Source organism: Heterodontus francisci, chromosome 12, assembly GCF_036365525.1.
Source record: "Heterodontus francisci isolate sHetFra1 chromosome 12, sHetFra1.hap1, whole genome shotgun sequence".
NCBI lineage: Eukaryota > Metazoa > Chordata > Chondrichthyes > Heterodontiformes > Heterodontidae > Heterodontus > Heterodontus francisci.
Window position 1 is genome coordinate 58,330,226 of NC_090382.1, and position 25,706 is coordinate 58,355,931.

Genomic DNA, 25,706 nt, shown 5'->3' on the forward strand with positions numbered 1-25,706 from the left:
GAGGACATTGACCCTTTTCCGGCACAGGATCCAAGTCCTTGGGATGACCTGGAGCAGAGTCTGGAGGGAGGAATCACTGAACCGTGGGGCCACCTGGTGTCTTCCTTCTGCCATTCTGCCTGCAGCCTTGCACGACGATGCCTGGCACTCCTGACTGCAGGGGTTCGCTGGATGAAATGAGCAGTCAGGCAGGGACTGTCAGCTCTTTAAAGTATGGCGCCTGGAGCTTCCGCAGCTTCAGCTGACACTGCCTTCGCCACAGCTACTGCCGCCTCCATTCTCTCACTGGATGGCCCCCACAACTCGCGATCCTAAATTGGCTGGCCACCACTAAATAGTGTTCGGCTGGCCACTGATTGCCCCGACGGATGCTGCACCAACTTCTGGTCCTGACATCGGGTCCTGTGGCCTACAAATAAAATTCAGTCCCTAACCTGCAGTATAAGGCTGTAAGCACACCAACATCTGCACACCACATGGCGCCACTATATAGCAATAGACTCACCTCACTCAATTCCAATATCATTGTGTGATTTAACAGGTAAATGTTAGCTGAGACCCTCCAGCTACATGTGTATTTTCCCTTAAAAGTTGTTTTTTTGTTTTTGTAGCAATTTTCAACACCAGTACCTTAGCTATTTTGTAAATGGAACACCACAAACAGGCCCAACTGAAGACTCAGGACCTGGCTGCTCTTGTGTTACGTTACGTTCCACTCATTGTATGAGTCATGTAATAAAGAGTCATAAATCATTTGATATTTTCTAAATGCTGAATAAACTCTATTTCTTACCCTGTTACAGGTCCTGCCAGATGCCCCTTATCTTTTTAAAATTCAACCGGTTGGAAAGGTTGTTTTGAATGGTACACTGAGCTACGCAGACAAAAGCACATTTTATCAGTTAAAGATCAATGCTTCAGTAAGGTTCAATTATTTCTATTGAAATATTTTATTTCTTTTTAGAAATGTTTGAGTTACAAGTAATTTGCTATTTGTTTTATAGGACCATGGTGGAATGTATCAGGGAAATTATATTATTAAAAGTACCTCTGCGTTTGCATTTATTAATGTAGAAGATGTCCCTGACATGAATCCTATATTTCTGAACATTCCTTATCAAACCACAGTCCCTGAGAATTCTCCAGTGGTATGTATGAAAAGCTTTTTCACCTTGTCCAGAACAGTAGAACCAGGGGAGGTGGATGGCCTGCGCATGAAGGGGGGTAAATTCTAAACAAATCTGCAGAAGTAATGGCCTTTATATTTACAGGGAGGTGGGAAGGTAGTGGCAACAGGGAGTGATCGGAGTGACCAGGAAACCTGGATGTATGGGTAACGTGGAGTTCCTGCCAAATTTAATGGCAGGACCTCATTTTTTTTCTCCCATTTCCTGGCCAATAGTCAGCCAGTTTGAGAGTCTAGTTAATTGTCAAGCAGGAAGGCCAGTGCTGATGTGCCCAGTCATGGATTAGAAAGGAAGGAAGGGGAGATCGTGGACGGAAGGTTGTGGGAGAGATTGTGGATGGAAGGTTGTGGGAGAGATTGTGGATGGGCAGCAGTCTTCCGAGTGGCGGCGAATTAAGGATGGCAGGCAGGCTCTCCAAGCTGCCAGATCAATCAGAGGGTCAGCAGCTCTGCAGCCTCAGCAGTGCCACCGAGAGAGGTGGCTTCTGCTGAGGCTGCAAGACGAATGAGACGGCGTCTCTATTTCGAGGCGCTTTTGCAGGGGAGGTAAAAAATTTGTTCCTGTGCTTGGGCCAGGCAGGCAGGCTCCAATGATTAGAGGGGAAGCCCCTCCAACAGCAGTGCTGGGCTGGGGGTGGTGGTGCTGGCTATTACCACCGGGGGACCCCACCTTGGACCATGGAGCCTCTGCTTGCGATGGCCCCATCGGAGAAGCCACCTCTATGCAGCTGGTGGCTTCTCCACATGGCAGGGGGTACTCTGCCACCAGAAAGATGCTGGGCATTCGGCAAAATGGCCGTCAATTGGCCATTTAATTATTTAAATTGGCCGCCCACCCCCAGTTGATGGGCAGCTGAGCCACTGCCGTTCCTGCCATGGTGGCGGGACTGCATTGGGGAGCCTTCCTGATATGGCTCCCTGGCATTTTACCAGCCTCCCCACCTCCTAGCTCACCACCTGGGGGTTGGTAAAATCTCACCCTATGGATTGTGAGGCTGTGGGGGTCATGGTTGGCAGGTCAGTGGGGAGATTATGGAGATGGGATGGAGACTAGATTGAGCAAATGGTGGGTCAGAGGGAGAGAAGCAACTTTCCTTGAGGCACTGGTGTGAAGCACTCCTGCTCCTCCTAGCCCGTAAGCAGTGTTGAAAAGACACTTATCTGCTAGGTCTTCTCATCTTTTTTCAGCTACTGGTTTCCTTAAGCTCTGAGAAGCTTGGTTTTTCTCATTTGCCCATGGAATGTGGGTGTTGCTGGCTAGGCCAGCATTTATTGCCCATCCCTAATTGCTCTTGAACTGAGTGGCTCAGATACACCATTTCAGAGGGCATTTAAGAGTCAACCACATTGCTGTGGATCTGGAGTCACATGCAGGCCAGGTAAGGATGGCAGATTTCCTTCCCTAAAGGGCATTGGTGAACTGGATGGGTTTTTACAATGGTTTTGTGTTCACCATTAGACGAGCCTTTTAATTCCATATTTATTAATTAAATTCAAATTTTATCATCTGCCATGGTGGGATTCAAACCCCTGTCCCCAGAGCATGAGCTTGGGCCTCTGGGCTACTGGTCTAGTGACATTATCACTGCGCCACTGCCTCCCATAATATGCTGGCGACATTAAATCTAAAGGCAAAATTCAATGCCAAAGGGCCTCTTTAATGTCTCAAGGATGTTAATTGCTGCGATAAGTACTCGCTCGCATGCACGAATTAAGGTCCCAACTGCGGCGCGCAGGTTACTCGCAGGTATCTAAATGCACCTCTGTTAAACCTGGTGCGTTTAACAGGATTGCAGCCATAATCTAAAAATAACTTATTTTATGGGCAGCACAGTGGCGCAGTGGTTAGCCTCACAGCTCCAGTGACCCTGGTTCAGTTCTGGGTACTGCATGTGCGGAGTTTGCAAGTTCTCCCTGTGACTGCGTGGATTTCCGCCTGGTGCTCCAGTTTCCTCCCACAGCCAAAGACTTGCAGGTGGATAGGTAAATTGGCCATTGTAAATTGCCCCTAGTGTAGGTAGGTGGTAGGAGAATTGAGGGAAGGTGGGGATGTGGTAGGGAATATGGGATTAATGTAGGATTAGTATAAGTGGGTGGTTGATGGTCAGCACAGACTCGTTGGGCTGAAGGGTCTGTTTCAGTGCTGTATCTCTCTATGACTCTAATTACCCACCCACCCCAATTCATCCATTCTTGGGGGTTAAAATTCCTTCCAATATTGTAGTGAGCAAGTAGCCTATCTAAGGAGCAGACACCTGTGGGATGCAGTTCGTATTGATACAGTCAAAAGCAAATTAGATTTTTTCCAGAAAATAAAATTTCGCATCATAGTATGTGAGTGACGGAGACATGACATGTCATTAAGGCTAATATGCTTGGGACAAAAAAAGTTACTTTGGGCCTATGGATCCCAAAGTTCTCCAACATTGGAATTTTTCTCGTATCATTTCTGCGTCTGTTGTAGACTAATTGGGATTGATTGCTCTGATTCATTGAAAACTCCATTATCATTGTATAAGGATGCTAAAAGGCCAAGTAAATTCCCTCTGAAATGGCCTAGCAAGCCACTCAGTTCAAGGGCAATTAGGGATGGGTAATAAATGCTGGCCTAGCCAGCGACACCTACATCCCACCAATTGATTAAAAAAAGATGGATTTTGATTTTTTTCGTCCAACAATTCCTATGTTTCAATTTCCATGAATACAAATCCTCACTTTTTTTCATCGAAAGGTGCTTGAAACTGCAGCTTAGCACAGACAAAACTATTCTCTGTTAAACTGCAAGAAAATCATTCTATAGAGTACCAACCAGTTCTTACAGTCTGTTCAGTGGAATGTAAAGCTTCTACTTGTTTAACATAACTCATTATTCCTGGTTAATTTTAAAGGATTAAGCCATTGGCCTTTTAAAGTTGCAGTATTCTTTCATGATTAATTGAAGAAGAGAATCTTGCTAAAGTGTCCTGAAAAACATAAATCCCACTGGGTCAAATCAGAGATGGCCAACATGGCAAGAGACTGTGAATATAAAACTTGTTGTCAGTTCAGTGATTGCACAATATGAAGTTTTCATCTTATCAAACAGGTTCTTTAACATTAGTTCACAATTTGGTTCTCAATTGATATTAATGCTGATTCTGGTGGTATGTTGTCCTGCACTGAGCAGCCCATTGTCAGAAAGAGCAAATGGATTCCTAGGCCTGATATTTATGGGGAGTTTGGGGAGTGGAGAGAAGGAAGGAAGGAAGGGGTCATGGATGCAGGGGCTGTGGATCGATTGGGAGGGTTGGAAATATTGGAACGTTGGTGATTTTGGAGGGCCGGAGAATTTGGAGGGCTGGAGAAAGCGGAGTGAAGGGGAGAGGGAGCTGAATAGTTGGTGGGGAGATTGGAGGCTTTGATGGGGTGGGGGGGGGGGGGGTGGGTTGATGGGGTTGCAGGCGAATGAAAGGTACAGGGGATGGAAATCGGACGCATCAGGAAGGGGCAGTTGGAAGGGTGAGGGAGATTGGAAAAGTTGGGTGGTCGAGATCGGAATGGTGAGGGGGGGGGCGGGGGAGAAAGGAAGAGTTGTGTCGGAGAATGGATCAGTTGGGGGAAGATCAAAGGCGTCTCTGGGGATAGCGGAAAGTTTAGGGGGAGATCAGAAGGGCTGGCTGGGGGAGATCGGAAGCATCAGTAAGGAGAAATCATAAGGTCGGTGTGTGTTCAATTGCAGAGGGTGTGGGATGGGTAAAGTAGGTAAGCTGCATCCAGCAGGCAAGTGAGAGGGCACTTGAAGGATACCTATCTGCTGATTTCAGCAGTTCTCAGCTTCCTTCAGCAGCTGGGTTTTCTGAGACCTGTGAAACCTCGGCTGATCAGAGTGAAATTTAAAATGGATATTTAATCTGAGGCATGCAACCTCATTTTAATATTTAAATGAGCATCCCACTTCCTGGGAATGGGTTAGTAGCCGTCACCACCTTACATTCTGCCAGTGCACCATAAAAAATATAGAGGATAGTATTATTATGTAAAAATCTCTTGCCAACTTCTTCCTGCCTTGTAATCCCTTTCTGACGCAGTACGTGTCTTGCATCAATTAAGGGAGCATCCAAGAGGTAAGGATGTTAAATTTTCTCCTTTGAAATAACAGCTAAATCATTTGGAGAGTCCTGAGATGCAGCAGCCAAGAGTCTTAAGTTTCTTATTTTTAGTAAACTAATTAAAGTCAACCTCAACGTTTAGTAAACTAACTACTATTTGAACGCATACAACATCAGAAGAGGAAAATAGAATGCAATTCAAAGACTGCAGAGAATCTAGTTTGGATTTGCATATTGTTTTTATTTATGTCAAGCGTGAATGGGATTTGCTCTGCATAGTTAACATCAGAAAGTTAAAACCAACGTACTTCCCAATGTCAAACTTATGGCTCACAGATAATTGTGCAGCTAAACAAAGAAATTGAATTGAAAATAAGAGATCGCACGTCGCTAATATGTTTTAGACACTGGTTAGCTATATCTGGCAATGACATATTGCTAACTGCTTCCTCATATACTGTGTAATCAGTGTTTACAAAGTCTATTTATAATTTTTCTATTAACCCTTCTTTGAACATTACATCCCAGTATTCATTTAATTCCAAAAACAATTTGTTGAAGAAAATAATACACCTTAGGGAGCTGGCCAAAACCAGCTTTCAGTGCCATTAATATAAGTAAATATAGAACATGATATTTTAAATAAAAAAGCCTTTATGAATGGAGATTAAGTTAAATGCATATTGAAACAGTACCTAACTTTTCTTCAGTGCATTGTTACAATTTCCAGTAAAAACTGCCCCAAAGTGTCAAGTGAAAGATGGATTGAGTTTTAAAGCTGGATAACCTTGCATTTTAATTGATTAACCTTCCAGAATTTCTGAGAGAATAAATATTTGGATATTTTTCTATTATTACAAACATAGATGAAGTTGCTTCTCTCTAAAATACATTTACAATGGGTGCTCCGATAATAATCCATAAAATGCAGTTGCCTGTATTACCCCTTCTAATATGCTTTTTATATGATTACATAAGACAGTATTATAGAGAAGGCCCAGAGCAATAACATTTGAATAAACACCTTCAGGCATGTAATTAAACAATGTGAAAACCAACACAAACAGAAGTGCTCTACTGCAAAAACAAATGTACTGAGTTATTTAATATCCCATAATGTTGTCAATCAGATCTGCAATTCTTGCAATGATATGAACTAACGACAGAAATGTGTTTTGCATCTGAATTTATTTTTCAGGGAACAACTGTATTTCAGGTTTCAGCCATAGATGGTGACCGAGGAATTAAAGATGAAATTACATATGCAATTCAAAGTAAGACAAACAGATTGTTTTATAGTGTATTATTACACTTATTTATGATTTCAGGTGTCAACTTTAGTGTGCAATTTGCAGTGGAACAAAAATTGCCCTTTGTGTTTTGTCATGAAAAATCTAACTCTGTTACTTGTGTAAAGTTTTTACCAATGCTTATGTCAGCTGTAACTTTTTATTTGCAGGTTCAAAACCTCCAGGATTATTTAAAATTGATGCTCAGCATGGACACATATATGTAAACAGCCCTCTCGATAGAGAGGAACTTCTTGACTTTAATGCAATTGTTGAACTGCAGATTATAGTAAGTAGAAATACAGTAAGACTATATACTGCAAAACAGTTAATATATCCTATATATTTTAGATTATCGAGGTGCCATAACAAAGCGCAAGAAATTACATTCACCTAAATACTGACATCAGGGAATGAATGATTGAAGCAAAAATATTTTTATCAGAATTTTAAACAACTTCCTACTATCTCCTGGTAGAATAAATACAGCAATTCAAAATTACAGAAATATTTTGGCTTGCTTAATATACTCTTCCTTTATTTATTCTTGTTAGCGGGGAGGTGATAAGGTCAGCGACCATTCAGGATTCCAGATACAATTAACAATATCAAAAGGTTAAAAAGTAGAATAGTTGTTATTTATTTATGATGGATAAACTATGGGGTAGAAATTGTTCCTGGTTGCATCCATTTTCTTGCCAGAAAATGGGACAAAAAGACCAATTTTGGGGTGTTGCATCCTGTACCTGATCTGCGTCAGGTGCCACCATATTATTCAAGGCTGTTTTGCAGACATCCAGGCAGCCACATGAACAGGTGTAAGGCCCTTGTAAATCAAGGGCTTACTACCTATTTTAGATCCTCTCATCAAAATTGCTTGGTAAAGAGTGGAGCAGATGTCGGGTCTGTTTTACTTCAGATTCCTCAGTGGCTCCTGCAGCTGCCAACAAAATGAAAGTACACTTTTTAAAAAAATCTGTCAAAATCATTGCCGTGGAACCAGGAGAAGCAGGAGTACTCCCTCAACTCCACAGCACTCATGATTGGCTGCCCAACCCACTGCCATTCCCCCCTCCACTTACCTTCAGCCCATTGCTGGTAAGGCAGGTACTCAATATCATTTCTTCAAATAGGGGAGCTACCTGTGCGGCTTGCCAGATCATTGAAGTCTGGCCTGAGGACCAATTTTAGGCCGGCGTCGGGCCTTATGGTTGGAGCACATGATGCTATGCTGATTCTGGGCCTGAAAAAGGGCCCAAACAAATTTCCATGCCAACAAGCATTTGTAGCATTGTGAAATGGTTAAGAATCCCCAAGAATTCTTTGTTTGCCATTGTTTCACCAATATAGCTTTGGCAGCACCTCCCCTACAATCCTGACCACCAAGAAGGACAAGTGCATTAATATTATGGTAATAACGTACATACGAATCTGCGACCATACGAATTAGGAGCAGAAGTAGGCTATTCGGCCCCTCTAGCCTGCTCCACCATTCCATAAAATCATGGCTGATCTGTTTGTGACTCGAATTCCCCACTCCCATCTATCCCTGATAACCTTTGATTCCCTTGCCTAACAAGAATCTATTTACCTCCGCCTTAAAATTATTCAATGACCCCGCCTCCACCACCTTCTGAGGCAGAGAGTTCTAAAGTCGCACAACCTTCTGAGAGAAAAAATGTCTCCTCATCTCTGACCTAAAAGGGCGGCCCCTAATTTTAAAACAGTGCCCCCTAGTTCTGGACTCACCCACAAGAGGAAACATCCTTTCCACATCCAACTTGTCAAGACCGTTCAGGAACTTATATATTTCAATTAAGTCTCCCTTCATTCTTCTAAACTCCAGTGAAAACAAGCCCAGTCTGTCCAAGCTTTCCTCATAAGACAACCCACTCATTCCAGGTATCAATCTAGTAAACCTCCTCTGAACTGCCTCCAACGCATTCACACCCTTCCTTAAATAAGGAGACCAAAACTGCACACAGTATTCGAGATATGGTCTCACCAGTGCCCTGTATAACTGAAGCATAACATCCTTATTTTTATTTTCAATTCATCTTGTAATAAAGGATAGCATTCCATTCGCCTTTTTTAAATTACTTTCTGTACCTACATACTAACCTTTTGTGACTCATGCACGAGAACACCGAGATCCTTCTGCACCTCAGAGTTCTGCAGTCGTTCTCCATTTAAGTAATACTCTGCTTTTTTATTCTTCCTGCCAAAGTGAACAACTTCACATTTTCCCACATTATACTCCATCTGCTAGATTTTTTCCCACTCACTCAATCTATTTATATTGGTCTGCAACCTCCTTATGTCCTCTTCGCAACATACTTTCCTACCTATCTTTGTGTCATCTGCTAACTTCGCTACCATGCCATCGTTCCCCTCACGAAGTCATTGATATAAATTGTAAAAAGTAGAGGCCCCAGAACCCTACGGGTCTCCACTTGTCACATCCTGCCAATCAGAAAAGGACCCATTTATGCATACTCTCCGTTTTCTGCCAGCCAGCCAATCTTCTATCCATACTAAGTTCTTTACACAGAGGGTGGTGAGTGCCTGGAACTTGCTGCTGGGGGAGGTGGTGGAAGCAGGTACCATAGCGATGTTTAAGAGGCATCTTGACAAATATATGAATGGGATGGGAATAGAGGGATACGGTCCCCGGAAGTGCAGAAGGTTTTAGTTTAGGCAGGTATCAAGATCGGCGCAGGCTTGGAGGGCTGAATGGCCTGTACCTGTGCTGTACTGTTCTTTGTTCTTTGTTCTTATGTTATCCACTACGCCATGAGCTCCTACTTTGCGCAATAACCTTTTATGTGGCATCTTGTCAAATGCCTTCTGGAAATCCAAGTACAGTACATCAACGGGCTCCCCTTTGTCCACGGCACATGTAGCTCCTTCAAAGAATGTTACTTTCACTGTCCCCTCCAAGTCACACACCATCCTGATTTGGACAAAATCCTGGAAATCCTTATTCAATACTGTTATGGGAGTACCATCACCACAAAGACTGCAATGTTTCAAGGAGAATGCTCACCATCACCTTCTCAGGAAAACGATAGGCAATCAATGAAGCCGTGCCATTGCTGCCCATGTCGCAGAAAGAAATTTACTAAATGCTTACTGTCATCCTCATTTTCAATTCCAAGTGGATCCTTTAGTGTTTTATTTTACCTGCGACTACCAACTTACTGTTACAGTACTGGATGAATTTTTTGGCATTATGTTCTGCCATATCCTTTTTCAGTTTTCTTTTGGCACTTCAATCTATCCTTTCACTTCTTTTTCTTTTAGTTCTTGTACTTTGCCCAATGGTCATATTCTCCCTTCTCTCTATAGGCTTTGTAAATCCTCTTTGTTAGGTGAAGAGCACTATTATATTGAATCACTAATTTCTTTACAGATATGTCAGTGTTGCACCATTTCATCAAACAAAAGATGCACTTAATAGGTTATGTTAGGTATTTCAGATTATTTTTCCCTTTCCCCGAATGCAGCACTGTACCAATATGAGGCACTCTAACTAACAACCCAACTAAGAACTAATATGCTAGAGTAAATAGCTGAATTCAAATGACAACGAAGGCTTGAATTTGAAATCTGACTTTCTATTCCTGGAAGATCATCTCTGAATGACAATTACAAGTAACTGCAAAACTGACAAAGGAAGCTAAACTGCAATGTGAATAAACAGCCCATAAATGCACAAACTTTGGCAATTCTTTATTTAGGATTTATCTTCAAACTCCCAACTTCTAAATGCATCTAATCTCAGAATTTTTTTTTATCTAGGCCAAAGAAAAACATCTCGATATCAATGGAGCTGTTGCCTCTGCAAATACAAGTGTATCCATCACGGTGACCGATGTCAATGACAACAAACCTTTCTTCTACAATTGCAATCTTGATACTTGTAATTTTACTGAAAGTTCAAAAGTAGATTCATTTACCACTTCAATTCCTGAACATTTCTCCACAGGAGTACCAATCGACAGTTTAACTATAGTAGCTCGTGATCCTGATCAGGTATGCAATTCGAATGTCACTTCAACTAATGCATTTTCATGCTTTGTTACCTTTTAAACTGACACTATATACCTTGAGATTATATTTGAAACATCTAATAAGTTGATTTACATGTGCTTCCGGTAACTTCTCATTAAATTCTCCTTTAAAGCGACCACTGGAGGTTGCTTGAAATGATCAAGAAAACATTTTAATTGTTTAATTTCTGTGGAGCCACAAGTCCTTCTCTTGGCTGTACAAAAATAGTGTGGGCCGTTGCTTGTCCAGGTGCACCCTGCCTCCTTCCACTTTGCCTTCCCTCCCCTGCTTCACCAACCCACTTCCCAGGATCTACATGTGGGACATCTCAGGGTCAGAGCCGACTGGTTTTGGTCAGGCCCCAATAGGTGAGCTGCATTGGGCTGTCCGATTGTCATTCTCAGCTCACTGGCATGTGTTGAGTATCTTCCCTGTAGTATTTGCCAATTGTTTGATACTTAATATTGTTACCCAATTAAAAATAAATACAATTGTTACTTTAGTCAGTAAACTGCTGTATGATAATGTCTACTCTTGCTGTAGCAAGTTTAGTAATGTGACACTATTTTAAATCTTATCAACTTCCTAAAGCTAAGGGCATAATTATTGGATATGCACCTTGTGAGGACAGAGTATAGAACAAGAACAGCTCCTGGGTTATTGGAGACAAACCCTATTGACAGGAATATTGGTTAGATTCTTGACGGAGAAACTGAAAATGTATTATTCCAATGGGAAAATATGTGATTATGTTGTAAAGTCCTGTTGATTGAAATCCTGAGCTGTGATTTTGTTTCATCTTTATTGTTTCTGCATCAAGTAATAATGTTGTTTACTTTGCATACAACTACAGGGTATTAATGGAAACTTCATGCTGTCCCTGCATGGAAACTATGCATCTGCTTTTACAGTTTCCCCAAAAGAGATCAAAAGTGTGGGAATGGTACAGATAACTGTGACAGACTCGTCTGTCATTGATTATGAACAGAGACAGCTCATAAGCATTGAGGTAATATTTTTTGCAGTAATAGAAATATCGGACTTGGTGGCGAGCTTCAGAAATGGCGGACCGCCCGAGCGGGCTGCACGGCAAAGAGCCGCTGCAATCTCAAGCACGGCAGCTCATTTAAATAGCCAGGGCGGCGGCACCACCCCCCCCCCCCCAAACCCCCCCGATCATGTGGAGGGGTGGGTTGTCCGTGTGCAGGCGCTGATGCCATTTTTAAAGGGCTGTCAGCCTGACAGGCTTATGTAAATATTTAAAGACATATTCAAAAAAATTGCATAAATAAATTTCTTTTGCCCCTCTCCCACCTCCTAATTAATTTCCCCCAAAACACTTACTTAACCACCTGACAATCCCCCCGCAAACTGCACAAAGTTGAAACTACATGCCTTCCCACCATCCTCTACACCAATGATGTTAATTTGACTCCATCCCCCACCTCTCCTGCACTGATAAACCTACCTCCTCCCCCATCCCCACCAGTGTTGTGCCTTGTTTCCCTGGACGGGGATCCGAAGGCACAGGAGTGCTGGCCGCCGCTCTGAAGTTTGCGGTGGGCTCGTAAGGTCCTAGGTAAGTGCATGTTAATTTATTAATTTTATTCATTTGCATATGTTAATTCAGGTCCCGTCACTCAGTGGCGTGGAGGCCGCCACAGTGCCTTGCCGCCGCTGGGAGGGTCAGGCCGGGCCCTGCCGGCCTCGAGGTCTGTGGTGGGCCTCATCTGGGGCCATCTTCAGATCCCAACGTCGAGGGCTCCTTAAAATCCAGCCCATCATTTTTCAGCAAGTTGAATTGTTGTATTTTTTTCCTACTATTAATATTGTTAATGCTTACAGTGAAGGACTATTAGAAGGTGCAATTATTCTTTGGGAAAAGTGCAAAACAGATGTCAGTAAATCAACTGCCATTTTAGATCACACTTGATTTTCAAATTTGAAAATCAAGTGCAGTGCAAAATTGCCAATTCACTAACACCAACTTTGTGATCTGCAGAAGACCAATTTTTCCACTTTTGCATTTTCTTGGATCTCATTAGAGCTTATACTAGGAAGAAAAGTGCCAGTTTTTCAGACTAACTTACTAATAGTACAGCGACACTTGGTATCCGAACCATCAAAAGCACAATTTCAACCAGTGATTATGAAACCTCAAAAAATCACTTATATAAAACAGTTTTTTCAAAACTTATTTTGAAACTGAAATCTGCACATCCATGTCTCATTGTTTATGCAAACATATCTTGAAAAACAACAATCTGCACTTACGTTGTTTCTTTAACATAAAGAAATGTCCAAAGGTACTCCACAAATGGATATAGGGTAAAGGAGCGCTAAACTAGGATGGGATTAAAAGGGATGAGCTGAACTTTCTAAGTGTCTTGTGGGGATTATTAAAGGTGGAGAAATAGAGGTGGAGGAGTTCAAAAGTGTAGGAATAAGGTAACTGAAAGCTGTGCCAACTATGGTGGGACAAACATAGGGGGAGGGAATGCACAAAAGGCCAAAGTCAGAGGAATTGAGTGTTCTGGAGGGGCTGTAGAGATAGAGGTTTGAAAGACCATGGAGAAATCCATAGATGAGGGACAAGACATGTGTGTAGGTCAGCAAGAATGGGATTGATGGGCGAATGGAACTTTGTGTGGGACAGCATGTGGGCAGCAGAATTTTAGACAGATTGGAGGATGAAGAATGGAAGGGCAACAAGGCCAGTGTTAGAGCAGTTGAGTCTAGATGTAATATAGGAGGAGGAGCTGATATAGGGATGGAGGCTGGTAATGCTTTGAAGGTGGAACTATACGGTAATGATAGATGAGATATGGGGTAGAAAGAATTGTATGGGATGATGGATAAGGTATCCATTTATTTCACTTGCAAACCTTCACTTTTTGTCCATAGTTGTATCAGCATGTTTATGGAGGAAGCTAGTGTAGATAGATCTTGTCTACAATATTTATACATACGATAGTTCTGCAGTAATTCAAGTCTTTACAACTCCTAGCTTGAATGGAAATTCACAGCAAGGCACGAATATTGGACTGTGACACATTAAAATTAGGATTTGAATTCTTCTGGCAAAGACTTATCCAAATTATTCAGAACTATTCACTTCCATCTTTTGGTCAAACTTAGCTTGCGTTAATAAAATTCTTCATGAATACCATCTTCATACTACATCTTCCAGTGCAGCTGTGACAGCATTTTAGCAGGATTGCTTCTTTATGGAGTGTGGAAGGCAGAGCTTTGTATGCTGACATTGAAAAGCCTGCACAAGGCCTCTGAGTCTATCACTAATTTGAACAGCTGATGCGACAGCTCATATTGGTAGCCTTATATAGCCCTTTGAATGTGTAGTTGCTTACTAATTCATGCCCATCTTTCCTGTAGTTCCATTTGAATCTCAATCAAGTTTCTGCACAGCCACAGCACCAAAACAGCCCTAACAAAAGTCAAAACAGCATTCTCTGTAAATGTGCCCAAGATGCATTATTCATTCTCCTCCTCATTGATCTCTCTGCTGCCTTTGACACAAAAATGCCTCTCCTGCATTGTCCAGCTGAGTGGGACTAGTTTTACCTTCTGATCATAGCTAGAGCATCTCCAGCAATGTCTTCTCTTCTTGCCCTGCATTGTTACCGCTGAAGTCCCTCAAGGATGATCCTTTTCCCTTCTCTTCCTCATCTACAAGCTGCCACTTAGCCACATCATCAGCAGACATGATGTCAGCTTCCACATTTATGCTGATGACATCCAGGTCTACCTATCCACCACCTCTCTTAGCCCCTCCAATGCCTTTGTTTTGTCAGACTGCTTGTCTGACATCCAGTTTGGAATGAATCATTATTTCGTTTGGCTAAACATTAGTAAGACTGAAGCCATCATCTTCAGCCTCCATCACAACCTCCATACCCTTGGCATTGATTCCATCCTTGTCTCCTCCCAGTGTCTCAAGCTGAACCAGACTGTGCCTTATTCGAGTTTGAGTTGACATTCCCACTCATATCCTTTTCATCATGAAGATTGCCTACTTCTGTCTTCATAAAATTGCCCACCTCTACCCCACCTCAACCCTTCTGCTGCTGAAACCCTCACCCAAGCTTTTTTCACAATGCTGTCCTGGCTGGCCTCCCATCCTCCACCTTCTGTAACTTCAGCTCATCCAGCAAAACTCTGCTGCCCCTATCCTAACTCGCATCAAGTCCTGTTCACCTATCACCTCAGTCCTTACTGACTTACATTGGCTTCTGGTGCCATAACTCAAATTTAAAATTCTCATCCATGTTTGAATTCCTTCGTGACCAACTGAATCTCTGTAACCTCCTCCAGCTCTATAAAACCCCCATTCCCAAAGCCTCCATTTTCTGACTTGCCCTCTTTGCATCCCCCTTTCCCTTCACCCGATGATTGGTGCTGTACCATTAGTCTTCTAGGTACCATGCCTTGGAATTGCCTCCCTAAAGATCTCTGTCTCTCCATCTCCCTCTTCTCCCAACACTCATTAAAACCCACCTCTTCAACCAAGAATTGAAGCACCCTATCTTATGTCTCTTTTCTTGGCGTAGTATCCATTTCTTCTTCCTTCTTTATGAAGTGCCTGGGGATATTTTGTTTATGTTAAATGTGTTGTACAAATTGCAAGTTGTTTTTACTATTATATTTCGGTAACAGTATGTCATAATTTATCAGTGTGGCATTGGAGCCAAAGAGCAGTATGAAGAGAGAATAAATTGCCATCACAAAGCTAAAATAATTCTGGAATGGTTACTCATACGAGATGGGTGATATTTAGCAAAAAAATCGTTTGGCTTGTAGTAGCAATCAACAATTTGATTTACAATCCTATGTGCAGAATGATAACTAAATAACATTTATTTTAAAATTCTTTGCTAGATTGTTGCAAATGATACAACTAATCCAACCAACTGTTGCTCCAAAGCTACTCTCACAATCAACATTGTTGACATTAATGATCACAGCCCAGAGTTCCCACAGCAAACATACATCCTTAGGGTGAAAGAACATGACAACATTGGAACTATAATTGGAACTGTTACTGTAAGTTCTATTTTACCTCTATTCAATTTAAACTGGAATAATACATATTTATTCTAAAGCTTTGAAGTAATATATTTATGTGCAAGCCTCAATTAATGTAATAGGAGCTATTTTCTCTGGGTACTTTAAGCAGTAAGGGTCTCTGAGATGGCCAAGATGGGTTTTGAGCTGCAATGCCTGGTTAGTCCAGCTTTAGCGCAGGATGCCGTCTTGGTGAAAAGAGTTTAAGCACATGCTAGGAATGGCTACTCTGAGGATTATTAAGGCTCCAAGAACCAATTCATTTGGCTCCTAATGCTCATTAATGAGGCTGCACACATTTTCCTGGCTAGCACTGCATTAGCAATCTCTTCTAACAATGATGAGATGAACAGGAGTAAATTAGTCATGGGTGAGGATTATGAGGGTTACTTAAAGCCTTTGTCATGCTAGACCCCCACTTGCCAAAAATGAGGCATATTCATTTCTCCATACAGGCATTACATTTCAAATTGTTGCTGGGAAGAAGAGAAGGCCTGTTACAAGGGCTGCCTGACACTTGGCTGGAAGACCTTTCCATACCTAAAGGGAGGGACAAGAGAGGTTACTTCCCATTATCCATTTCACCCACAATGGACTTTGAGCACCAGACATTGAAGGCGACTTCAATGTTAGCAACTCTGGTGGGGTGCTTCTAATGTCTGCATTTACATAGGAGGACGTGGGGTTTAACTTTTCAAATTTTCCGGGGTTGGCTGACTGGAAGCGCATTCCAGGCCCTACTAAAATGATACGATCCTCAGAGCCAAGACGGGGGAGCTAAAAACATGGTGTGTTTAAAATAAAACCCTGTTATGGTAAGATCAGGTGAAGGATGAGAGGGAATCCTAGACAACTTTCTCAGCTGGTCATAACAACATGCTTAGCTTTCTGTTTTCATTTGCTGATTGAGATCGACTGACTCCACTGCGCTTGAAGAGGACCTTTGATACACATCAGTAGATTTCCTGGGACACTTTGTCAAGACTTCGCCAACACTCTACCAACATTTATTCCAGACATTTTCTGAGGATTTCACCTAAAGGAAATGAATGCTGTGCTACTCTACCTTATTGGACACCTTATAGGATTCAGCAGGAGAAAGATCATGGCTGCTGCTTACTTAGTACCTGCCACTGTGAGGATCAATGTTCCATCCTAGCCTCTACATTATGGTGCTGGTCTCTAAGCTGGTGCCTATGACAGTGGTGGAGACTGACGCAGTGTCGTCTTCTTCGCTCTCCTCCTCTTCCTCTTTTTTTTTTATCCATTCAAGGGATGTAGGCGTCGCAGGCCAGGCCAGCATTTATTGCCCATCCCTAATTGCCCTTGAACTGAGTGGCTTGCTAGGCCATTTCAAGGGCATGTAAGAGTCAACCACATTGCTGTGGATCTGGAGTCACATGTAGGCCAGACCAGGTAAGGACAGCAGATTTCCTTCCCTAAAGGACATTAGTGAACCAGATGGGTTTTTACAACAATCGACAATGCTTTCATGGCCATCATTAGACTAACTTTTAATTCCAGAATTATTAATTGAATTCAAATTCCACCTTCTGCTGTGGTGGGATTCGAACCCATGTCCCCAGAGCAATACCTGGGTCTCTGGGTTACTAGTCCAGTGACAATACCACAATACCAGTACGCCACCGCCTCCCCCATCTGGCAGGGGTGGAGGTGGTTGTTCCTCCTTTTCCAGTTTCTCCGGGGTTGGGGGAGGCTAGAACTGTCAGGGTGCAATGCATGTGGCCATTCTAGAAGAATGTGTCTGATGAGACCATCTGGATCTTGTGAGTGAGGATAGGTTTTGGGAATTAGGAATCAGGAATAGTTGTGCATATGTAAGGAAGTAGAACTGGCCACATACCTCCAGCCGTATGTCCCCTGCTCTGCCTGTGGCCGTGGCATCTGACACTCCCCTCCCGATTACAACTAGCACTGCCTCCTCAAGGGGAGTGATCTCATGGAGTCATTCATCCCCTCCCCTGGTCAGGTCCAGCTGGTGTCTGTTATGTGCTGTCTTGTCCTGAAAGAGAGAGAGAGTGGTGATTGTGAATGGATGCATTGGCAGGTATTCTTGTGTGTCTGATGATGCACATGGTTGCAGAGCTGTGAGGTGTGTCTGAGTGCCTGTGAAGGATGCAATAGTGTTGGTTTTGTGAAAGTCAGTATATAGTTAGATGGTGGACGCAGTGTGTTGAGGTTGTGATGCTGGTGGTGGTACAGTTATTGCGAAGTGTGTGAAATGGGAACTTACCTTGACCACTCATGTCAGATTGTTACATTTTTGGTGGAACTGGAGCCTTGACAATGGGGCCAGGGCTCCTGGCTGTGACTTCCTTGGCAATTTGCTCCCACATTAGTTGCCTCTGTGGCCTCTTTGCCACCCTGTGGCACAGAACATCCTCTGCTGTACCTCCTCCACTAGGACCTTCAGTGCTGCCCCTGAAACCTGTGACCTCTCTCCCTGGGTCCCTGAGCCATCCTGATAAGAGCTGTTTTCTGTCAGCCAGTGCACGCTACATCTTCAGTAGAGTACAACTCTCCATAAAAATTGCACCTAAACAGCGCTTGAATACTAAATATGCACATTTAAGTCATGCGATTTCCCCAAACTAACCCCCAATGTTTCCTAGCAGCATATCTGAATAACATTTGCCTCCCGAACAAAGAGACATAAGGGGCTGTCTGCATCATACTTCTGTATCAAACTGTGTATTTAAATACTCACAAATGGAAACAAGGGTGGGAATCTTTGGGTGCTGGGTTTGTACAGAGTTTTTCAGAAAGCCCACGGAAATAGTAACATATTAATATGCTTTCAAAGGTTTTTTTAAATGCATCAACATCAAAATTGGATGTCTACTTGATCATTTTTTTTTTGCATTGTCGAGTCTAACTTAAACTCATTCGTAATTATTTTTGCATAAACACAAACTTTAATATTTGTGGTTGGGCTAAATTAAATAGAACTTTTCCAGTACATTGGATAGTTTGACTTTTCAGTTGATTTGATGAGAAAGTATTGTTAGATATGATTTATTTTGTCCTCAAAATTAATTACATTTCCTTACAGACTTCAAACCTCAAATTTCTGGATTAGCCAAAATGTTCATTGACTCTTCTCTGGGAAAACCTACTTGAACAAAACACAATGCACTAAACTTTATAATATAGGTGTTAATGTCATCTTTAATATTTATTTTTAAAACTTCTTCTACAGGCAACTGATCCTGACAGTGACATCTTTGGTAAAATTACTTACAGTCTGTTACCAGATAGCATGTATGTATTCATTTATTAAAACTTTATTATCATTAATTGGAATTAATATCTTATGTAACTGACTTTAATGGATTTAAATAGAAATGAGTCAATTAAATATTCTTGATAAATGCCTATGGCATGAAAGTCATTGTTAGGTATGTCTACACTTTCTGAAATTAAGGGGTCGCTGCTCCCGCTAGGACAGGAAACTCAGATGGGATGTAAAATTGGCAACCAACCAGTGCCATTCATTTCTTGCCTGGTGGGAACAGTTAAAATCGACCCTTAAATGTTAAATCGCATTTCTAGTTTGCTGGAAATGTACTGCAAATCAATCAGCATCCATAAAGAGATAAGATGGGATATGGGGTTTTGGGTGTGTGTCCTTCAACAGAACTCTGATAAAAGGTACATACCTGAAATCATCAGCTGCTTTATGAAGACCTGAGTTATGAACAACCAGCAGACTTTGGTCTGAGTGCAAAGTGCATGGACGACGACAGAACTGAGCATGGCCATAATGTTTCTATTGTAGAGTGATCTGCTGACAACGATTGTCTAAAATCACACAACATTAACAATGAGGCTATTGGCACCATTCAATTGTGAATCCAGCAATATTCAGCACCTTCAAGAGCGGAAGACAATAAATTTGAAAAAAACGCACAAAAATATTTCTGTAGATATAAAAACCTCAAATGTCTACTGCCTTTTGAAGCATAAGGCTTTATCCATGGATTTGAAGAGTGGGAAAATGGGAGTGGCTCCTGTTTCTGTTAGGACTTTGCACTTTATTCTGTCCCATGGTGACTTCTGACCTGGTGTGAGGGAGTCGGGGGCTGGGGGGTGGTGCACAGCGGGGTGGAATGTGGTATGGGGCAGGCAGTTCTTCTACCCATTTTTCTTCTATCTCAATATCATTTTTGGGGGTGTGTCTAGTGGGATCTGGATTTACCTGAAAATCTCAGCATATGTGCCTCAGTTATGGCCAGCATTGTGCATGTTTGTAAGAAGCAGGAATATGTGCTGTGGAGGACTGCACATAGGCCTAACTATGCATTATTAAAACAACAGTTGTTGCCATGCAAGTTATGTGTTCACATCGAGGGAGCATCAAAATATGACATTGGGAATCCTTGGAGACTTCAACCTGTAGTCACCAACTCCCCAACTTTGGAGCGGCAAGATGCTATTGCAAAATGTGGCCCATTGGGGTGGATTGTCTGTAGTGCTGATTTGGAGGTGGGTGCCCATCCTATACATGCAAATGTCCTCATTACCTGGGATTTAGGATGGGGTGAAGGTGGGGGCAGAGCAGCAGTTGGAAGCTCTGCCTGCTGCACTTGCCATGGCACAATGCACTAGTGGAATGTTTTGCTCGGTATTTAGAAAATTCAATGATGAAATGTTGAAGTATCATAAATATTACCAGAACATTACTTATCTAGCTTTGACAACGTTTGCTTAAAAAGAACGCGTATGTGAATTCCAGACTGTTGAAGTTTAATTTAATTGTTGTTTTAACAGAAGAAATGATTTTCAAGTTAATAGCACAACAGGTGCAATTACAGTTGAGAACTGCACAACACTTGACAGAGAGAAACGTCCCGTTTATTATGCGACTCTTCAGGCAACAGATGGTGGGAACCGTACAGGCACGGCATCACTCGAAATTGTTCTGGAGGACATAAATGATTTCCATCCAGTAATGGCAAGAGAATCCTACACTGCATTCATCATGGAAAACAAAGAAAATGAATTAGACATTAGAATTGAAGTAGGTTAAAATCCAACATTTTTTTTTGTGTGTTTTCCATTTTTGCAAATTTTGTTGTTCAAAGTGAGTAAAGTTAGTGCTAGAGAGCAGGATATTTTTCATGTTAGGCATCCAGTGTTAGCATCAAATACTATCAGGTCAGGTGTAGCACAGGTTAGTTCCCTCTACTCTGCTCCAAAAATGTGCCACTTCCTAATCTCAAAAGGAGCAATTCTATGACATCAGAGTAACATTTTTCTGTTTCCCATGAGAGCCATGCTTGGGAATTAGGTTGCTAATTTAGTGGCAAATTTGTATTGAGAACCTATGCCCACTGATATATATTTCATTAGCAGCTTTTTTTGAGATTAAGAGGAACACTTAAGTTTGTCTTGTCTGGGCAAAATCAAAATATAATAGTGACCTTGTTCCACTAATTCACAGAATCACAGAATTGTTACAACGCAGAAGGAGGCCATTCGGCCCATCATGTCTGCACTGGCTCTCTGAATGTCACTTAGTGACATTCCCCCGTCTTCTCCCCATAACCCTGCACATTCTTCCTTTTCATATAACAGTCTAATTCCCTTTGGAATGCTTCAATTGAACCTTTCAGTGAACTTGGTAAAAAAAAAATCGCAGTCATGGAATCTTTTCAGTTTTAACACAAGTACTCAAAAAAAATAAAATATTAAAAAATAGAAGCACTTTTGTAACAGTCATGAATATATATCAGGAAAAGCAAGGGTCCAACACTGTATTTTTGCTACTAATTTTAGCAAACATCATGAGACATCACTTTTTTTTAACTGAAAAAGCAAAGATTGTGTGCTGGTCAAACTTTGGTGGTTGACAAGGTATATCAGTCCCAATGGTTGAACATTTTTACTAACCGATCAGGACACAAAATTTAGTAGAATGCTAGTAAGAGGAGGCTGACAGAGAACCTTAACAGCATGGTAAAGAGATCACTGAGTCAAATTGGCTTACACTATGACTGAAGGATGAAGCCTTGTGATAAGAAGCAATGTTTAGACAGGAAAGTTAGAAAAGAAGTCACCTGCTGATTTTGTTTTGAATTTTTTTGGTAAAGGCTTTCGACAATGATCAGGAAGGCACCAACAACAGCGAGATTCGCTATGCTATAGCTGCTGGTGACTACCAACAAAATGTTACTATTGATCCCATCACGGGTGTTCTTCGTTCAGTTGGTCCTATAGATCGAGAGGACATGAAACCTTCTTTAAATGGAAAAATCGTTCTAATTGTGGAAGCATATGATTTAGGAGTTCCTTCTCTTTCAACAACTGTCAATGTCACTATCATTGTAGAGGTAAGCTTTTGAACTTTGCGTCTTTTACATATTTGGTTGTCATTTTAGAAATAAGAATAGGAGCAAGTATATTTATGTGTGCAGTATTTAAGTACCCAGAAGAATGATCATAAATATTTTCTTTTGGTTTCAATTTCAAAATAATACTCATTCCTTCATTATTTTCATTGACACCTGAAAAAGGACCTGTGACTTCTTGAGAGGTTTTATTCAGTTAACCATGTCATGTAATATGAGGTATTAGAGCATGGCTTGAGAGCTTTTACTTTGCTTGGTATGACTTAGTTTATGATGTTTCCTTTGAATTTTAGCATTCTGTTGGATCTTCAGTTTTTGGAGCAGTACCAGGTTGGGGGAATCATTTCTATTCACTTTGCACCAGAGGCTTGTTGGCTGATGCTAAGTGGACTGTGCCTTTGACTGATTTTCTTTGTGCAATGCGAAAATTGTGCCTTTATTAAAAGTGAACTAGAGCAAGAAATAAAGTATTGAAAGACTGGGAGAGATCGGGGGAATTTTACTGCCCAAAAATGTGTATGTTTGGATCGAATAGGATGTAAAAATGTTAAAAATCTGAATCCCGAACTTCCGGTTTTAACAGAGATGGGAGAAGGGGAGAGGATGCAGGTGTTGGGGCAGGCAAATATTATAATGAGGCAGACTGCCTGTTATGACCAGGTGCAAAAGGTGTCTAGGGGTCTGTTACTATCTTCACCTGAGCTTTTTGTAACCGCGTTTAATTTTAAACATAGCGTGTTTTTAGCTCCCCCTTTGTGAATCCTTGTTCACAGCTTTCCATTTATGAGACAAAGAAACCAATTCACACAAGTTTTCTGATGTTTACAGAAGAAAGATGACATTTTATTCAAACTTAAACTTAAACTCTAATACGGCTCACACCTACAGATATACGATGCGCCCACGCTAGCATGCACACACAATACACACGTGCAAATAGGGAAAGAAAAGAGGAGAGAAAAATATAGTAGAGAGGGGTTTGAGGCAATATCAGAAGAGTTTCTTGTTTACTGTGCTTCGAGCTCACTTGATTGTAGGTAGTCTTGCTGTTCGTTGGAGCCCAGTATTCTTCTTAAACCTTGTTCCAATAGGAGACCTTTCTCTCTTTGAGGTTCACGTGTTTTCACAAGATTCAGTTCTGTGGGAAAGAGATGGAGACAGGCAGGACTGTAGAGGAGGTTCTGTTCCAACCGGGAGCGCACGACTTTCTGAGTTCAAATCCCTTGTTGGAAGTTGAAATCTCAACAGCCAGCTAGTCATGTGACTAAAATGGTCTGACCACTTCTTCTGTGTTTGTGGATTCTGCTATCTTAGCAGTCAACCTGGAATGCTAGATCTCCCAACTTTCAAATTCTAGTAATCAAAAGTCCATTGTTGGTTGAATGGGTCAGGGCAAGGTCGTTTTTCCCTTGTTCCAACTTTGCTTGTTACGATGTAAATGTCTTTCCAGTCTGGGGCTTGTAATTTTAAGTTTAATGTTCATGTGGTGAAATCATGTGTGCCTCAGTCTTGACAGGTGGGTGGTTTGCCTGACACCTCCACACCCAGGGGAATGAAATGCGATTTGAAGAAAAATGCCGCACTTCATAACAGAGTTTGAGAGAAATATAAGATACAGAAAGAAAAACCATGCATTTCTGTCATTCATTTCCATTCATTCAAGAATCTTAAAGCCTATTAAAAATGCTCTTTTCTGGGTGCCAGGGCTGTTTAAATTTTCCACTTTTTTTTACTCAGGAAAGTTAGTGGGGGTGGGGGGGGGGAGTGGGGGTGTGGGTTTATCCTGAACCCTCTGAGTCATGGAAAGACCTTTGACTTCAGGGGATGGGTGGTTCCCTTTTCTTCTGACTGTGGGGGAGGAGTCTTTGTTACTCTCCCCTTTGTTCTCTGGGACACTCCTACCTGTAGATATTTGTGCAGACTAGGCTGCAATCTCTTGTGGCACTTCGAACAGGTGAGGCATCACCCTCACGGTTTCTGTGCTCCCTAGATGTCTCTCTTTGACCCTACAGGTTCCTGTAAATGCTGTTCGCAACTTCTGGTGGGGTGCTTCTAGAGCCTGCATTTACATGTGAGGATGTGGGGTCTAACTTTTCACATTTTTCAGGGTTGGTTGACTGAGCGGTAGGGGTTTTCTTCCGGGATTCTTCCCAGACTTCACTTAACCTGCCCTCTGGGTCACTTTTTCCCCTTCTCTTTCTAAACGTTTGCCAGCCGTGTGCTTGCCTGTCCCCTTTTGTTCTCGGCAGGGGTTGCTCACAGCTCACCAGCCCTCTGCTGGAGGGTCCTCCTAACACCGGTACAGGACTTAGGGGTGCAGGTTTCACTGTAGATTGGGGTTTCCCCTCATCCTGGCACATGTGGCAACTCCTGCAGTACTCCACCACATTTTTGTGGAGTTTTAGCCAGTCAAACTGCTGTCTTATGAGGGCTTTGGTCTTTCAAATACTGGCATGTACAGCTACTGTAGTCTTATGGGCCCTTCTTAATATTTCTGTCGGGTACCTCTGCAGTACCACTAACTTGTGAATCACTGTCCACTCCTTGCCCTCAGGTCTGTGAGGAGAACTCCATTTCCTCATCTGTAACTCATTCTTTAAAAAGTAGCAGACAGGGACTCCCTTTGCTTTACTTTCAGACTGAGCAGCCTGTGCTAGGGTCGGCTCGCTGAGCCTCACCTAGGGAAAATCCATTTAATTCATTCCCTGGGACTCCTAACTTTCCAAAGAAAATCTCGGACAGGCAGAGCTCATGCACATTTGCCTGCAGTGCAAGTGCAGTCTCCACTGAGGGTGACGGTTTGATGATGGCTTGATCCACTACACATACAAGGACACTGCAGGGGTCCATCTCCTGTCTCTCTGACCTCCTGCGGACTTTCTTTCACTACTGCGGGGGCGACCACTTTCACCCCTGTCACGAAACTAGGTTGCACTCCATGTGCACCCGGTGTACACTGGGACATACACTGTCCTCCAATACCATTCACCACCATTCTAGTGTTCACTGCACTCACTGGGGGGAAAGGTCAGGCCTTTTCCCAGTAAAAGGGATCTCATGGCCTCTGTGTCCCTACGAAGTATTTATTTATTTATTTATTCATGGGATGTGAGTGTCGCTGGCTAGGCCAACATTTATTGCCCATCCCTAATTGTCCTTGAGAAGGTGGTGGTGAGCTGCCTTCTTGAACCACTGCAGTCCATGTGAGGTAGGTGCTTTCAGTGCTTTTAGGAGGGAGTTCCAGGATTCTGACCCAGCGACAGTGAAGGAACAGAACTTTTCAGGATCAACAGGGCTGGGTTTGCCATTGTCATTTCCGGTGGCTAGGTCGATGCCAAGTGGTCCGTCCGGTTTCATTCTTTTTTATTACCTTCATAGCAGTTAGATACAACTGAGTGGCTTGCTTGGTCATTTCAGAGGGCATGTAAGAGTCAACCACATTGCTATGGGTCTGGAGTCACATGTAGGCTAGACCAGGTAAGGACAGCGGATTTCCTTCCCTAAAGGGCATTAATGAACCAGATGGGTTTACAACAATCGACAATGGTTTCATGGCCGTCATTAGACTAGCTTTTAATTCCAGATTTATTAATTGAATTCAAATTCCACCTTCTGCTGTGGTGGGATTCGAACCCAT

At 42.2% G+C, this 25,706-nt stretch overlaps 1 protein-coding gene across 10 annotated transcripts in view; it reads left to right on the forward strand.

The window, feature by feature from the left end:
- Positions 1–25,706, forward strand: part of cdhr2 (cadherin related family member 2) — a 250,231-nt gene that overhangs the window by 149,093 nt on the left and 75,432 nt on the right. For all 10 annotated transcript variants that reach the window (XM_068043480.1, XM_068043481.1, XM_068043475.1 and 7 more), the window contains 10 exons: positions 804–920; positions 1,005–1,148; positions 6,473–6,548; positions 6,734–6,852; positions 10,365–10,598; positions 11,470–11,625; positions 15,513–15,677; positions 18,919–18,980; positions 20,490–20,739; positions 21,812–22,051. In XM_068043480.1, the coding sequence (XP_067899581.1) occupies positions 804–920; positions 1,005–1,148; positions 6,473–6,548; positions 6,734–6,852; positions 10,365–10,598; positions 11,470–11,625; positions 15,513–15,677; positions 18,919–18,980; positions 20,490–20,739; positions 21,812–22,051 (1,563 nt within the window). The remainder of the gene's footprint in view (positions 1–803; positions 921–1,004; positions 1,149–6,472; positions 6,549–6,733; positions 6,853–10,364; positions 10,599–11,469; positions 11,626–15,512; positions 15,678–18,918; positions 18,981–20,489; positions 20,740–21,811; positions 22,052–25,706) is intronic.